We start from the raw sequence: 15,670 nt of genomic DNA, 5'->3' as shown, positions 1-15,670 counted from the left end.
GCTCGCGGGGATTCAATTACTTACTGCATTGAGCCACTTGAAACCTCCTCAAACATTGCTCTATAGGTATAGACCACGTTTAAACGCTATTGACAAGGCTCTAGCGCAACCGGTATGTAAGTACTCACCTTTACTCATTTCGAACGTGTCGTTTGACCTCCATCATGATATATTAGCTGAAAGATTGGAAAAAGCTACACATAGGTTCTGCTGCTAGAAATACACATTTGTACCCTCCCTTGTTATCTTGTAACTTAACATATAAATACTTCACAGATTCTTTACAAGATCACGCCCGCCGCCTCGCTCAATAGCACCAGCAGTCGATCCTAACCGTTATGTAAGTCAAAATCGAGCTCCAATAGTATGGATTTGTTACCTTTTCTTCTGCTGAATCTGCGAACATTCGCCATTCGACGCCATCGACAAAGCGCACAGCAAACGAGTGAGGAATCGCCTCTAGTTCCTCAAAGCCCTCATACCATTCTGCTAACGAATCAACGCGTCCGTCCAGAGGGATGACGTCCAAAGGTTTGGCGACCTCCTAGAGAATTATGAAAGTCGAACAGTATGGATATGGATGTAAGCTCACCCTTGGATTTCCGTACAGCAACATCTTGGATTCTGCATGGCCCATTTCAAATGTGTAATACCGCCTCTTCCACGCCAGCATGTCGGGTGGTTGTACCGTTACCCAGCCCACCATCTTGTCTGCCGTGCTGGCGGAGAATACATCCTCGTTCATGCGAGAAATTCTCATGCGTCTCCCTTCCGCTGACTTTCTACGCTCTTCCTCCTTTTCACTGTGTTGGGACTCAACGCGCTGCATCTGCTCGGCTCGCCATCGTTCCATCTTCTTCGTGTGTTGCTGTCTCCGCTCTTTCTCGAGTTGTTTCCTCTCCCGTAGCTCTTGCAATTGTTGTTGTTCTCTTTCTCTATCCTCTCTCTCCATTCTTGCTTTCCTTAGCGCCGCGGCCCGCAGCTCCTCTTGCAGTGCCGCTTTCCTTTCCTCTTCTTCCTCACGTTCCCGACGTTCTTGCTCCTGTTTCTTGCGTCGTTTCATCTCTTGGCGTTCATGTTCTTCCCTAAGCATGGCTTCTTTTTCGAGCTGAGATTGGTGCTGCGCAGCCAACCTGCGGCGCGCTCTCTCTTCGGGCGTCAACGGCGTAGTAGGAGGTGATTGTGCCTTGATCGGAATCCGTGGCAGTGTTTGCTTCAGAAAAGGGATCGGCTGCGAGGCGGGCTGCGGTGGCTGCACTATCTTCTGCTGAGCTAGAACATTGAGATCGACATCGAATAGGAGGGGCTTCTCGCTGATGTATCCATCTCCCAGGAAAGGTCTTCGCGCGGACACCGGTGCCTGCTTGTAATCTTTGGGAGGAGGTGGCGGCGGTGCATCGGCCGCGGGATCATGAATGTAGGGCTCGAGATTCAAGTTTTGATTCCTGCGACGCAGCGTAAAGAGCTGAGTGAGGAAGCTGCCTTTGCGGTTGTGTGGGGGGGATATGCTCATGGTAATCTGTTAGTGTGGTTTGAATGAATGTAGATGAATCGTTGGATGGTGATAGTAAGAAAACAAGATAAAATGTGGAGGCGGTTGCAACGCACAGTCGCTAGACAATGCGCATGTGGTTGCAAATAGCTATCTTTGCTATTGTGCCTAGCTAGGCTTGATCCCCATCTGGCAATCACTACTGGGCGTCTAACCATCAATAAAAAATTTACAGTCCATCATTGGTCCACCATGTCATTGTTATATTTCCAGAGCTCTCCACACCTTCGTGCTATTATTTCTCGTCGATCAGCTAGCAGGTATCTTGCTGTTGCTAGATGGATTCATGCAGGACAGTCAACTCCTCCATATGAATCCAAGTATGCAGAGAGGCTTCAGCAAAAAGCAAAAGAGTGAGGCGTGTCTTCCTTTTCACCCAATTGCGTGACAATGTACTGACAAGTGATCCAACGTTACCTTTCTGTTTTGCCTTTTGGGGAATATGGTACCGCTCCATGGCATCATCAGGCAGGGATTGGAATTGTCTGAACTGAGAACGCGAGCAACAGAAGAAGCCCGCCGTAAGGAGGTAGCCAAGGTGAAGTCAGCGCGGCTTTCGCAGGCGCAACCACCAAGGTTGGACAAATCACCTTCAGAATTGGATCGAAGCAAAGTGTCAGGATCTTCGAGGTCTCGCAAAGACAGCTCTCCGGTGAAGGTAAGTTTTATTTGTGTCATAAAATCTTGCTCGGGCTGATTTGTCACTGCCTTCAGCCGCTAGAATCGATCATCAATGTTCCAAGGTTGTTGTCAACACCTCATACTGCAGGGCAAATCTCGGCCTTATGGACGGCCTACCATACTTCTCGTACAGGAGGAACGGGTCGGGGATTTATCTGTGCATCCGTACCGGTCGAACTCTACAACAGAATGCTTAACATAGGGAAACAGTATCCTATGTTTGTCATGCCTGTCCCTCGTGAGGGCTCTCCAGCTATATCACCTGAAGGTCAAGAAAGCGGGATTGCCCACGAATTCTATTTTCTACAATGGGATTTTCACGCACCTCCGTCGCCTCCATCTGCCACCGGTCCCGACCCATTCTCTTCCGCTCTTCCTAGTGACACAGCTGCTCTACCCCGAACGTCGACGGTTTTATTTACACCACTCCAGGAATACAAACTTCGGCAGTCATTCGCGACGCCCTATCTCATTTTAACTTTCTACCCCGACTTCGCCCAGACACACGGAATAGTGCTACTTCGTGGCGAGATCACACCGTCAGCAGCTACGGCGGCCGCTGCTCCAAGCCAAGGCACGCCAAGCGCCCGTTTTCTGCTGAGTCAGGTCGATGCTCAGCTGCTCGCGATGGGCGTGCAAAAGTTTTATTTGTGGGGCGATGGGAGTGAAGATAGTAATCAGGGAGGAGATCTGAGCGCTGAAAAGCTACTCAGGCAGTTCCACGAACAGCCCGAGGAGTTCAATTGGTCGGATCTGCTTAGACATGCGGGTCTTACCCCCTAGGAATGACCCCGTTTCCCCCAACATTGTCACGCGGAGATTCGGTTGTTCTCGAAGATGTTCTCGAAACTATGTTATACCTGGCAACTGATTTCAAAAAAATGTACAGTCATGGGGATAGTCCTACATTGGTCATTGAAAGAATGGAAATTTGTAAGGTCAAGGCAATGTGATCAACGGTGCTTTCTTCACCCACTCGTTCTTCTCTAGTTCTTGTACAACGAATGATGCAAACCCTGCCCTTGTTAGCCATACCCCTGTTTTCCCGTCTCCCACATAGCCTGCAACAAACCTTTTGTCATCTGACCCACTTAGCACGGGTACGCGGACAATCGTCCAATCTAAACCAATTCCTTGGATCCGAATGGTTTCGCCAATGGCCACAACATCCTCATATGCTGTATGTGCCAGGGTGGCTACGGTATTGACTATGATGGACATTCGCAGACTGAATTTGTCGATCGGATCCGTTATGCTTGGCGTCCCAAGGGCCAGTAGGCGGCGCACGCCATGGCGTTTCATGAGTTCAATGATCAGAGAATATGCCCGCGCAAGAGGTGTGCCCTTTGGGTGCAAAGGTCCGCGCGAGACCGATGGCCCCAGAGCAGACAGGACAGCATCAACGCCCTTGATGGCGGATGAAAGGGCCTCTCTTTCATCAAGCTGGCCCTTACGCATTGTGACACGAGGATCATTCCTAGTTTCCTCTGGAAGTTTCTCGGGCGTGCGTGCGTATACGACCACTGTGTGCGATGCTGCGAGTGCTTCCTGGATGAGGAGGACACCTGCTGCGCCTGTTGCTCCCAGAATTAAGACACGCATGGAAGTCTACTTCTGGTCTAATTTTTAGGAATAGCAACTGAACGCAAGTTATCATCGAGGATAACGAGGTTCTCCAGCCGACCTACCTTGTCACAGAAAAATTGCAGTATGTGTGGGCTTTGAAAGTGCGTCGGATTGAACTAAGTACTGTAGTATGTAATCCGTCGGATACGGTACAGCGCACGCCACTACAGCTCCAGAGTCCAGAGCTCCACCTCAATGACTGTCAGCTCCACATATGATCATCGCTATCATGCCTACGATAAATACCTGGGGCCTATGCCTAAATACCGAGTAGGCACATGGACACCGTCGCTACGTCTCCACGGAGCTCCACCTTAATTCCACCTATACTTATATCCGAGTTTCTTGATACAAAATGACCAGACATGAATTCGCGAGAAAAATCCGTGTGCCTTAACAGCGGCCCCCAGCTATTTGATGCTGCTAAGATGCGCCTGAGAAAACCGTGACTCATATCGAAGTGCCCCAGACAAGTGCTTGCTGGACACTGATACCCCACCGTCAGTGAGTGGGGTTCGAGATTGATGTGAACAGCGGCAACACAGCGGATGTTTACTAGAGATATAGTTCGACCGCGCCTAGCCCCGCCAGACATCCCGAGAGTTCAGCGCTCGATACTTGCTCATCCCGCTCCTAGAACATAGAATTTCGCGATACAAGCTGCGCGCATGCTGGTGGATGCGAAGTCCCATTCACATTTGCCGATATACTTGGTAGGCTACCTAATAGTGGTAGTGACCTTGTCACGCACCTGCAGATCGGCAAATTACATGAGTGCATCGTGAATGCAAATGATCAATAAAGCTCCCAGTGGTTTTAGGAAGGTACCCTCAACCATTCTCCAGCAGCCAGGGCATCTTCCTCTAACGCAAGAATAGCCTCCCCAAGCTCGCCAGCGTTCTGGGGATATAACTTCACCATATCTCTCTCGAATAAAGTACCAAACGCATCAACGATACCTGGCACCACATCCTCCACCCGCACATTCTTTCCCTCTGCTTCCACTATGCATCCAGCCTTCACGTCAGCTAACCCACACGCCACAACGCGTCTGAACCATTCTAAAGGCTCCTCGGTGACGTTCATTGCAAATCCGTGCGTCGTAAGCCGATGGCGCACTTGAACGCCAATACTTGCTATCTTTGTTGCAGGGTCCAAAAATACACCAGTGTGGTCTGATGGTACATGAGTAATCCCGTGCGTACGCTGCAAATAAGATTGTATCATCTTTTGCATTCTGCAAATGTAATCACGAATGCCAATCGCCGGTGATGTGCGAGCGAGGTCGAGGAGTGGATAACCAACGAGCTGGCCGGGCCCATGGTATGTTAATTGTCCACCGCGTGCTGCGACAGCAAAATCTGCGCCAATTGATGTCAGACGTGCACGCTCTGTGTGCAATTCTTGTTCTGTTTGCCGGCGTCCGGACGTGTACACTGGACGGTGTTCGAGTAGAAGCAGGATGTCATGATGAGACGATGAGCGACGAGCAGCAAGCTGAAGTTGATGTATCTTTTCTTGGAGCAGAAGGGTTCGCGTATATGGTAGCGGCGTGTGGAAGTAGTGGTAGAAGACGGGCGGTAAAGGCATCGAGTAGATGAAGAACCGAGACACTGGTCATGAGGTTGAGGTTTCAAGGCACACGTGACCAACTAAAACAAAGGTAAACACTTGTTCTTACCCAATCAACTTGGCCGAGGTCGAGCGGATTCGCAGAATAACGTGACCTTTAGCGAATGAAAAACCAGGCTGTAGCATAGAATACAAAATAAACAATATAATTTTCACTATTGACGCGACGCGATCTACACTTGCAAAATTGGACCAATCCTCCATCATCCAAGCCTTTCGTGATGCTTCCCTCGATGCGTTGGCAGTCGAGGATATACTAATATGGCCATCTCGGAGGATTTTAATGGCAGCTTTGATGCGCTCCGTTGACGAGAGGCGTGAGGAAGGTGTGATCATAGAATCCGTAAAAGAGGCGCTTGACGGAGCATCACCTGTGATGTCCACAAACCCGTAGTCCACAGAGCGGTTAAAGTTACTATTTAGAGTTGAAGAGGACATCATATATAGCACAAAGAGCAAGTAGCATTTGTTACATAAGGCAATGGTGACGAACGCAGGCGCTGTTGAGCAGCTAGCGCAACGAGTCGAACGTTGATATAAGAAACTCTAAGCACGAGACTTAGCAAATTTTGCAAGGCCTTAGCAAAAGTTCACGTGGTCTTTGATATCCCCGAAAAGGCTTACCCGTCACGTTATCCTGCGAATCCACTCGACCTCCAAATTCAAAGCCAGTTTTAAAGTTTAACAGGACTGGTCACGAGTCTACCAATCATCACCAAGGACTAAGTATGGCTCATCAAAATTTCCACCCTCACTCGTAAAGTACATAGGCACGGATACCCAATAGTCTGCTGAGACTCCGCTCCTAATTTCTGCTGCTGTTTACAGTGGAGTCCTGCAATGCCTTCAGAATACGTCCAAACGCTCGTGATAGGTAACATTATGTTGTCTAATGTCACATACTAAACTACAGTGATCATAAGTATGGTATGTATTCGGTAATGCTACATTTTATGTTTGTCCGAAGTGTCCAGGCTCCACATGTCCAACCTCAATCGCTTCGTAAATTTTCCTTCTATTTGGTCTGCATTGACCCCCCTAGCCCAGCTTCTGCCGTCTAGGCGATTTTTCGCGGCCACTACCTCCCCAAGCCATGTCATCTTCGTCAAGATATTCTGCTTGGACCTAATGGGTGTCACGTTAGTCAAGGTAAGTCATGACATTCATGAGATAGAGCGTACGCCGTAGATATCTCCTCCTTCAAATCCGGTTGCAGCATCTTGGTTTCTGGTATAACCTCTTCTGGAAGGCTGTGAACATGCCTCATGTTAGGGAAGTTATTAGCTGTATGCATGGCTTAAACAAACCGAGTCGGCACTATCGAAATCATGCCCAAAACATGATTTAAAGGCTCGCATGATTTTTTTAAAGAGGTGGGGCTTTTTCATTCTCACTTCATGATCAGCGTAGAATTCGTTATTCTGTAGACGATTAGTTGTCATTCCGCTGTCGACGAGCTGGTTATTACGCACATCTTTGGGTGGCATGGCGGTGGTCGTAGAGGGATAGCTTGACAATGAATTCAATAGATGCGTAAATTAGAGGAATTCGAGTGGGTACAAGTGAGTTGCACTCGTACTATGAACTCGGTTCGTGAAGGGAACTTGATCTGCGCCATCTAGGGAGGTACTACCTTTATATTCGATCTGACATCGGAATCCGAATAGGCTAGTGAGTGCACAGCAAGCAATTACGCCGTCTCAGGCCACAATATCATTCCCGCGTTTTATCCCACAGCGTTCAGCTGATGCCCAGCAATCCCTTCTTCCTCGGTGCCTCGTGGCGGTCCAAATACAGGCCATGCTGCGGGTTTGCTAGCCACATCATGTGGTGTTTCCCCCTTGTATGCTCAATTATTCTGGTTCGTGTAGATGCTGCTCGGAGTCGCGAGCTATGCTGCTGATAACGATCTCTCGGCAATCTTATAGATGCGAAGCAGAATGATGATCCCATGTGCGTTCTCGCTTCGAAGGATTCTCGAGAGTGGTATTTGTGGTCTACTGTGTGCCAATCTCCGCAGTGGACTATTTTAAGCGCTGACGAAGTTCTGCTCTCCTTGAGTAAAACTCTTTACGAAAACAGTCCGACTCATCTGAATAATCTCCACCGCGGGAACTAAAAATGCAGACCAATCGATGTTGTATGGGTTTCCAAGACATTCTAGACCTGAAGAGACTTTGAGCACCGAACTATAGAAACTACGAGTTTGAACCTGGGTCTTGTGATTTGAACATCGTGGCCCGTCAATTTTCTGGCCTCCAATGCAGTGAATGTCATACTAACTGCTGACATAGATAGGTGGCCATTGAGCAAGAGTGAATGGCGCGTCGTGGTGAACAATCCGTTATGTATAGGTTAGAAGCCTGTTCCCTGACTCAATTCACGGAGTACTGACTCACTGAGGGCCAGTCCGGATTGCGCCGACAATTCACCTAGCAGCATCTGCCTGCGGATGTGTTCCATGACTTGCTTGATCCGTGCGCGCCCAGTGGGCCCAATAACAATATTTCTTGTATTCGCATTTCATCGCGCACTTGGAATATAATAAACCCATCCGATACAACCGTGTGTAATCGTACATCATTTGCCCGTCATTAGTGTACATATAATGATACCGTTAAGTTAGGTGGCGTTGAGTATGCCAATCTGATCAGCAGAACGTCGCGTTTCCCTCAGAAGAGAAATCTGCGTCGGCGTGCTGACGGGCCTGTCCCCCATGACATGTTGTCGTCATCAAGCATTTCAGCCTAACGATGCGAATAAAATTATTAAATGAGTTTTCTTTCGCAAAGAAGGCATATATAGAACTGACATAACTGCCCACAGTGGAGCTCGCCTCAGAAGCCGGGTAAGAAGGCGTTGTAGGAGAAAATGCCTGAGAACTCGTCAGGAATGACATGTGTAGAACGACTTTGTGACGTACAAGGGCGTATGTGATGTCCATGGGCGACGGATGTCCCTGAATTGACTCTCGGGTGGACTTTGAACTGTGGGAGCTGCCAGGACGAGAGCTCTGTGACAAATGGGTGGAATATCATTGGCGGGGGAGACTTCGGCAGATGCTAACCGAATACATACCCTGCTGCTTATAGATCTCTTCAGGGATGTGAAAGGCGACATGATTCAGAGGAAAGGTAGAACAGTGAAGAGATTCGAAGAGTTTGAGTACAGTGAAGGGGATCGAAGAGTTTGAGTACTTGGAGGAGACGACTGCTAGTAAGTACTGTGACAGAGATTTTACAGTACGCTTTTATACTACAAACAGTGTCCGCCAGTTAATGAACGGAATTCCGCATTCGATTCAATGGTGCCTTCGGATCTAAGGGACTCACAAAGATCTAGCGGTGGTTATGCAAAGTTTGATTCATGTTCCGCATTCGAGCGCGCGGCTTTTGGCAACGCATCGTAGTCAAGCTTCGTATCTCCATGGCGTAGATGGACAATATTGGACATGTGACCGTATGGAACTGTGTCCAGAATCAAAAATTCCGAGGAAATATACTTACCATTTGTAGCATAGTAGAATTCAAGTCAGTCACGTTTATGCTCAATTGGAGTTTCTTTACTTATCGCTCCTTCTCACCTGCTCACACCTTTGTCACAGAAAAATGTATTCTGGTATATGCATCGGCATTGTTTAAGATCTAAGGCATCATACTCTATTTTTTGATATCCAGTGCGAGCGTCTGAAGGCCGCAATCAGATTAGTATGTACGTTTGTTCTCGTCAATGTCAACCATTTGACAGCAGATCGCAAGGCACTTCAATGTTTAACTGTCCAATGATATGTACCTGGGCCTTGGTCAGGCAGGCCCCACTATGTATGCATTGCATTGTGGGTCAAATTCAAATTTAGCTCTCAGGTCACTGATCTCCGCCTTATTCGCTCTTATTCGCCGCAGTTTTGACTTCATTGTTGTATCGTGAGTTTTCTTGTTCCCAATATAATTAAATTCTGACCACTACGACCTTTCACTGAACTATCCATTCACTGGTACATTCGAAATGTTTTCTAACAAGCAGCAGGATGTTGATTATCGCCGTCATCGCCATGATGCAATTTCCCAATAGCGGTATACAGCCAACATGACTACGGAACATCTCCGGCCAAGCCTATTTCCCCACACCACACAACCGCGGTTTATCCGAAAAAAATTCGTTGACCTCTGTCAAAATTCCCTCTGAAAGTATATGTATGTTTTCATCGCTATGAAGCTTACCAACCTGATTCGGGACCGGGACCGGGACAGCACCAATACCGTGGATAGCGAGACCGCAAACCTACGGGTAAGTGTCTGCCGATGCCGCCCTATCAGATTGCAGCGGAGTGGGGTAAGGATATTACGAACGTGCTACACCTTGGTCCGGCGCCCTCGACCTTTTTGCAAACGCTCCGTTCGTGTTCAGAGCCTGACATGGCCTGCTCTAGCCTCGCCCTGATGATCAAGCAATCCCGCGGCATCTTTACTTACCGGTACGCCGATGATGACGTCTAACCGGGGCCCGTCACTCAGGTTTCATAGGGCAATATTGCTCAATCCGTTCGATTGCATTTCGGTGTGTAATATGTGCCTACCTCGGAGTATGCTATTGATGTCTGTTCTCTGTGTTTTTGGGAACGGCAGGCCCTGGCAGTCTAGGCTTGTTGTCTCTCCTTGTAAACAGGTGCTATCATACTTGCTATCCAGACCTCTTAGATTTTCAAGAGTTTAAACTATCTTACATCACGCCGGAACCCGCTGGTCCTTCTCGCCTAGCATTCAGGGCACAATGACGACCCATAATTGCCAAGGGCAGCTAGAGGTAGTCATCTCTGTCAGCTCCCCTTATACTCCCTTATACTGTCTGCGAGCCACTGCTTTGGTTCGACCCGGACCGATCAAATGATGGCTGACAACTGTGCTATTAGGCGGCTTTTGACATATTTCTCCCAAGCTTCCCCACAACCCATACTACTGGCACCTTGAAGTGCTCACAAAACCATATTACATCCAGTTTTCAACAAGCTCACAATCGGCACCGAGAGACAAATGCATACTCTTCTGTCCACACTTTGGTGGGCTTGAGTATAGCTTACCGTACTCAGATAAATATCACTCCTCCGGAGTTTTGGTTTATTTTTGCGTACCGTGCTACTCCAGACACTGAAAGATGGTGTTATCAGATTCAGAGGACCCTGTATAATCCTTATTGGTGTTTCCGCCTACCGACGGGTCCCTTGGGCCTCGGAGACCTGGGCCTTTTTCTTTCCCGGGGGCCTGGAATCTGTCAGCTAGGACTGTTCCGCTCGTCACCTCCGAAATCTCATGCATTGACTATACATGTGTATTGGGCCAGACCCTCGACCAATGACAGGCAAATTCGCCCTCCTTACCAAACACTGAGGCAGTGCAACTCAACAGAGGCAAGCGACGCTGATCTCGACTGCTGCCAAGCGTACCGTAAACATCATGATGCATTCCAGATGGCATAATATTTCAGTCCTTGTGAGTAGATCAGAATGGTTCCCTTCAATCTGATTCACCGACGAGTCCATCAATTTATCGGACCATAGACCTTAGAAGGAAGAGTCTTTTTTTATTATTATGGATTTATGACTGAATATCGTATTGAATAGGTTACGGCATCCAACGCGTTTGTTAAGTGAGGTCTTTCCGGTCCTCTGGCCTCAGGCTCAGTCAAATTGCACTCGCTACTTGCATGGTTTCTTGGCAGTTCTTCATTTCCATCTCGGCTTTGTTCGGGTGCGACCTTTGACTTGGTAATATCGTACAGCCTGGCAAACGTTCACAAACCTTTCTTTCAGAGGGCTAGTTCAAGGGAACGACTCCTAGAATTAGAATTCATATATCAGCAAGTCATGCATAGTTTTCTCACCCGAGGCTGACAACTCCTTCTGCAGTTCATTTCGCTCAGAAGCAACTTTGAAAGCGACGATCGGTACATTCAGTTTCCTTCCTTCGGCTCAAATAGGCCGCGACCCGGTGTTGTTTTGGCAATGTTATGGGAAACTGGTTGCAAGTGATTGCAAGCTGGCTGCATTATCGTAATGTAAGTAATCGATGATGAAGCTTATGTATGTAACTTTTAAAAAATGAACCTGCAGATTCTCAATGAAATACTATATAACTATACTAACTATTAATTGGCTTGCGTTGGTGAAATCGGAGTCCCAAGTCCGGACCCCACGCAAGTCGCGGTGGCTTGTCAAAGGAGCACGGGCACGGACCGAATGCCGTAGTCAGACCTAGAACATGACAGCCGTGTGGTCGACACTTGTTTCGACATGCTAACTTCCCTACCGCGATTCAATACGCCTATCAGGCTAGTCCTAATGAAGTACGTCTTAAGACACGGAATTCGGGGTTTCGCATGATACTGTGAAACAGGAACTTCTGTTCGAATTATACAACGAGCCAGACTTGGACTTCTAGTCAGCGCTTACTATTAAAATATGCTGGCCAGTGAGCGTCGGGTCTCCGTACAAGACCGCCACATTTTGACGGATACCATTGCGAAGGCAAAATTCGGCACCCAAATGGTTTCCCGATTCAGATGTGTCTTTTGTCAGGCATCTGCAATATAGAGTTAAGTGTGTTTACATCTTCCCCCAGTTACTATCAGGCCTCATTGATTCATGACATTCAATCCTGGGGTATTCTTTGAGAGTAAGCGTGACACGGAGTGCATTGCAACAACTATTCTGCAGTAGGACGAGTGGGCAACACTGCATCCGCACTGGCCGATATACATGCAAATTGACTTGTGTACATAGATAGAGATGATTAAGGTGTGAATATAATTTATACGTTTTAATCATGCATACGGAGTAGCAGGGTCATTACTTCGACATCCTACTCTTAATTTCGTCTTTAGTTTCTCGCGTGCCGGCGGCAGCCTGCATGGAGGAAATCAATGCCTGGTGACTTACATGTACTGCAGCAATAGCGCACCTGATTGACCTTTTGCTTGACTTGCTCCGTTGTTTCCTGGGTGTTTTGCTTTGCGTCTTCGGCTTTCTGCTTTGCCGAAGTCGTTGTTGCACCTACAAAACCATCATAGACAGACCCTGGTACGCCGTTGAACATCGACTTACCGAGTGTCTCCTTGGTTTTCTCCGCTGCTCTCTCTCCCGTCTCAATTGACGACGCAAGGCCTCTACCAACCTTTTTATTCACCTTGAAACAGATTAGCTTAGGAGGGTAAACCGGCGGGTGGTGTTGTAATATTACCTTGTCTGCCATCTCGGACGCTTTCTCGGTGACCGTGCTAGCAGCGGGCGTGGCATGGATAGAACGGGTATATGATGCAGTACAAACGCGCGCGTTGGAAATGATTGCGTTGCGAAACATGATGTGCTCTGCAGCTGGTGAATGAGACCTGAGATGTACTTGCTCCGTTATATACCGCACAATCGAGGTAATGACGTCGGGAGGATAGTGATGTCATTTCACGTGGCTCTCCAATCGTGTGGTGTACTGTATCGCCTCAAGTTCGGACAGTCGTTCGTATGGCCACCAGCTATGGCTATAAATCTAGAAATCTGTGAATAGTTCGTGTCGTCATTCGCCGACGGGGGGGACAAATTGGATAGAATCATGCCACACAAATCTAGCGCTCCAGATACTGCGCTTCTCATTTGTCTTTAGTCTCACTCTCATTAGTAGCCATGTAGAATTATTGACATGTTGCCTTGGGTGGCCGTTGTCCTAGACAGCAATTCTCGACTGTGGTGACAAGGACGTCTCCCTCGCAGCCCCTTCAGTCTCTGAACCTGCCGAATCAGTTGTACATCCACACAGTTTAAGTTCCTTGGTATGATGATAAGATCTTCCGTATGGAGGACTAACGCGGTACCACGCATGATGTGGCCAAGTTGCAAAGCAGCAAGAAAGGCAACGATAGAGACAGTGTTTGTTAAGAGCATTCCTGGTGACGTGCCAATGAAGCAAGTCAGAAAATATCTGTAGGATTGCTTTGGAATAGGCGCAACGAGCACCGGCTGACATGATTGCTCAAAGGAGAGGAGCCTGCCAGAAGTACACACAAGCTGGAAGGGATGACAGGGGTCGAACAGACGGCACTTGTGATGCTCAGAACGATGTACACAGGCAAGATGCCTGATGCTGTCCCTAGCAGAAAAGGTAATGTCCTCCAAATGTAAGCTACTACAGTACTCAATTAATATTCAACTGTCAAATATTCGTCTCCACATCACTGCACGTAGTTACCAGGGAATACACCCTCAGCGCCATCAAGACGACCTGTCCACCAATCTTCCTGACTCTCTGTCTTGGTCACAATTTCGATGCGGTCGCCGGTTTTAAAAGAAAGATCTCCATCGGCCTGAGATCAAGAGGTTCACAAATCTCCCATAATAAAACGAGATGACCACGTACCTGGGCATCAAAATCATATAGTGCTGTAACATACTCTACGGCTGGCTCCGGCTTTGGTTTGGGTTTCAAAGGTGGAGGCGGAGGCGGCCTCTTTGTTGCAGCTGCGCCCGCATCACTTGAAGAGGTAGAGTACGGGGGAGGAGGTGCAGCTGTCTGACCTGGCGGCGGTGGAGGAGCCTTCTTGATAAAGGAAGATGTGGGTGCTGCCCGAGATGGTGGAGGCATCGAGCGGCTGCTCCCGCTGCCAGCACTTGTGATGCTAGGTGAACGACCGATGGAAGAAGCAACAGTCAACGAATTGCCGCCAGTTGCACGATTGGCTTGCACGAGTTTCGCTGGTAGTGAAGAAATGTAAGCAATGAAGAATGAGGTGATTAAAACTGAGCGTACATGTCGATATGATCCGCTTGGTGATGTTGAGATCCTCGATCTGACGCCATGCATCCGTTCGTTTTTCTTCATAGTCAGCCAGGATTTGAGCGCCGGGGACGTTGGTAACATCGTATCGACCTTCTGCGAAAGAATTCATTTTCTCAAGGAAAAGATAATAAATGTTAAGCCTGTCAAATCATGAAACATTTGCAAACGCCGGTTGTTCCGACAACCAAGGACATACTGCATATAGTAGAATGAATGGAAAAGAGGATCGATGAAATGAGTTGCAAGTTGCATGAACCGCGGGAGATCGGTCTTGAGCGCGTTGTTGATGTAATCGTACTCATTTGTGGCAATCTCGAAGTCTTGCTCAAGCTGATCATACGAATGTCAACCGTGTCGCTGGGAAGAAGTCACTCCGGGTACATGCCTTGAATAAATTCTTCTCGTCACTCAAACTCTTCTCTTTCTTGTCCCTCAGTTTAGTAAGTGAGTTGTTGAATCGATCATAATCGACCAGCTTGTGATCACGTTTAGTGATGCTCTTCCTGATCAGCTTGAGGACACCTTGGAACTCTTTCACGGGCGCAACTATTCGTGATTCGATGAGCTCGAGTTCAGGGGAGATCGCAGAACGGAGTTCGTCGAGCGCGGTTGCGTACGCAGGGGTGTTTGCAACGGTTGCCGCGGCGGAGGGGTGCTTGCCTTGCAAGTTATACTCGGCGGCCAAGGGAGAGAACATAAAATTGGTATGGTTGGCGGCACCCGCAGAAGAAGTGAAGAGTGCTGCGAGCGTAGGTGAGGATGTGTGCATGAATGAGAGACATGACGTACAGATAACTGTTTCAGAGAAAGCCTTGGTATCTTTGAGCAGCTTTTCTGTAGCCTGCTCGAGGGAAATAAAATGGCGATTATAGTCATCGAACTCGGGATCAGAAGACTCTAAAAGTTAGCAGATAGTTGAGCGAGTAGTTGATCACAAAGATTAGATCTCACTCTTTGAGAAGCCAGTTTTAGATGTGACAAGGTGGGGTGTTCTGTAGACGATCGTGAGTTCATCTCCCTCCACATAGACACTCAGGCAGAAGGATGCGACATACGCCGCTGCTTGTTAGCAGCAAATAGGAAAAAGGATGAGCTCACCGCTTGATAGCTTTAGTGAACCCCTTCATCTTGCATAAACGATATGTCTATCAGACTCGTGAATGTCCTGATTCTGCTAAGCTCGGATTAGACAGACTCTTCCAAATAATTTTCAAGGATGACTGCGTGCTGCGATGGTTGAGTTGTGGTGTACTGTGGGTGCGCCTTGTACTGACGTGACGGGCGTGACTCAGCGTTAATAATAATTTCGGGCTTCCGAACAAACAAGAACAATACTATCCCTTACGATCTATTCGTGATG

At 48.0% G+C, this 15,670-nt stretch overlaps 7 protein-coding genes across 7 annotated transcripts; 1 reads left to right on the top strand and 6 right to left on the bottom strand.

The window, feature by feature from the left end:
- Positions 1-65: 65 nt before the first annotated feature.
- Positions 66-1,691, bottom strand: EDB91DRAFT_1108799 (uncharacterized protein). Its single transcript, XM_041317585.1, has 3 exons — positions 593-1,691; positions 380-544; positions 66-329 (listed from the first exon to the last, which is right to left on the bottom strand). The coding sequence occupies exons 1-3, from the start codon at positions 1,511-1,513 to the stop codon at positions 282-284; spliced, it is 1,134 nt and encodes a 377-aa protein (XP_041181220.1). The 5' UTR covers positions 1,514-1,691; the 3' UTR covers positions 66-281.
- EDB91DRAFT_1308017 (ATP11 protein-domain-containing protein) lies at positions 1,675-3,016 on the top strand (the record flags this gene model as incomplete). The annotated part of the gene is made up of 2 exons (XM_041325060.1): positions 1,675-2,210; positions 2,267-3,016. The coding sequence occupies exons 1-2, from the start codon at positions 1,995-1,997 to the stop codon at positions 3,014-3,016; spliced, it is 966 nt and encodes a 321-aa protein (XP_041181219.1). The 5' UTR covers positions 1,675-1,994.
- A 78-nt stretch (positions 3,017-3,094) lies between these two features.
- On the bottom strand, positions 3,095-4,001 carry EDB91DRAFT_755065 (NAD-P-binding protein). Its single transcript, XM_041328290.1, has 2 exons — positions 3,922-4,001; positions 3,095-3,872 (listed from the first exon to the last, which is right to left on the bottom strand). The coding sequence occupies exon 2, from the start codon at positions 3,833-3,835 to the stop codon at positions 3,173-3,175; it is 663 nt and encodes a 220-aa protein (XP_041181218.1). The 5' UTR covers positions 3,836-3,872; positions 3,922-4,001; the 3' UTR covers positions 3,095-3,172.
- A 564-nt stretch (positions 4,002-4,565) lies between these two features.
- Positions 4,566-5,489, bottom strand: EDB91DRAFT_755039 (lipoyltransferase). The gene has a single exon (XM_041328289.1). The coding sequence runs from the start codon at positions 5,447-5,449 to the stop codon at positions 4,676-4,678; it is 774 nt and encodes a 257-aa protein (XP_041181217.1). The 5' UTR covers positions 5,450-5,489; the 3' UTR covers positions 4,566-4,675.
- A 6,802-nt stretch (positions 5,490-12,291) lies between these two features.
- Positions 12,292-12,941, bottom strand: EDB91DRAFT_1108762 (uncharacterized protein). The gene is made up of 4 exons (XM_041317584.1): positions 12,724-12,941; positions 12,588-12,669; positions 12,445-12,536; positions 12,292-12,389 (listed from the first exon to the last, which is right to left on the bottom strand). The coding sequence occupies exons 1-4, from the start codon at positions 12,841-12,843 to the stop codon at positions 12,333-12,335; spliced, it is 351 nt and encodes a 116-aa protein (XP_041181216.1). The 5' UTR covers positions 12,844-12,941; the 3' UTR covers positions 12,292-12,332.
- A 160-nt stretch (positions 12,942-13,101) lies between these two features.
- Positions 13,102-13,647, bottom strand: EDB91DRAFT_754902 (uncharacterized protein). Its single transcript, XM_041328288.1, has 2 exons — positions 13,499-13,647; positions 13,102-13,420 (listed from the first exon to the last, which is right to left on the bottom strand). The coding sequence occupies exon 2, from the start codon at positions 13,416-13,418 to the stop codon at positions 13,152-13,154; it is 267 nt and encodes an 88-aa protein (XP_041181215.1). The 5' UTR covers positions 13,419-13,420; positions 13,499-13,647; the 3' UTR covers positions 13,102-13,151.
- On the bottom strand, positions 13,601-15,609 carry EDB91DRAFT_754745 (uncharacterized protein). The gene is made up of 8 exons (XM_041328287.1): positions 15,409-15,609; positions 15,262-15,302; positions 15,100-15,207; positions 14,696-15,051; positions 14,507-14,640; positions 14,281-14,450; positions 13,891-14,225; positions 13,601-13,837 (listed from the first exon to the last, which is right to left on the bottom strand). The coding sequence occupies exons 1-8, from the start codon at positions 15,435-15,437 to the stop codon at positions 13,706-13,708; spliced, it is 1,305 nt and encodes a 434-aa protein (XP_041181214.1). The 5' UTR covers positions 15,438-15,609; the 3' UTR covers positions 13,601-13,705.
- Between the last annotated feature and the right edge of the window lie 61 nt (positions 15,610-15,670).

Source organism: Suillus paluster (genome assembly GCF_016628075.1).
Source record: "Suillus paluster strain FC165 chromosome Unknown EDB91scaffold_7, whole genome shotgun sequence".
Classification (NCBI taxonomy): domain Eukaryota; kingdom Fungi; phylum Basidiomycota; class Agaricomycetes; order Boletales; family Suillaceae; genus Suillus; species Suillus paluster.
Note: the sequence above shows the minus strand (reverse complement) of the source record. Positions and strands in the feature narration are given on the sequence as shown.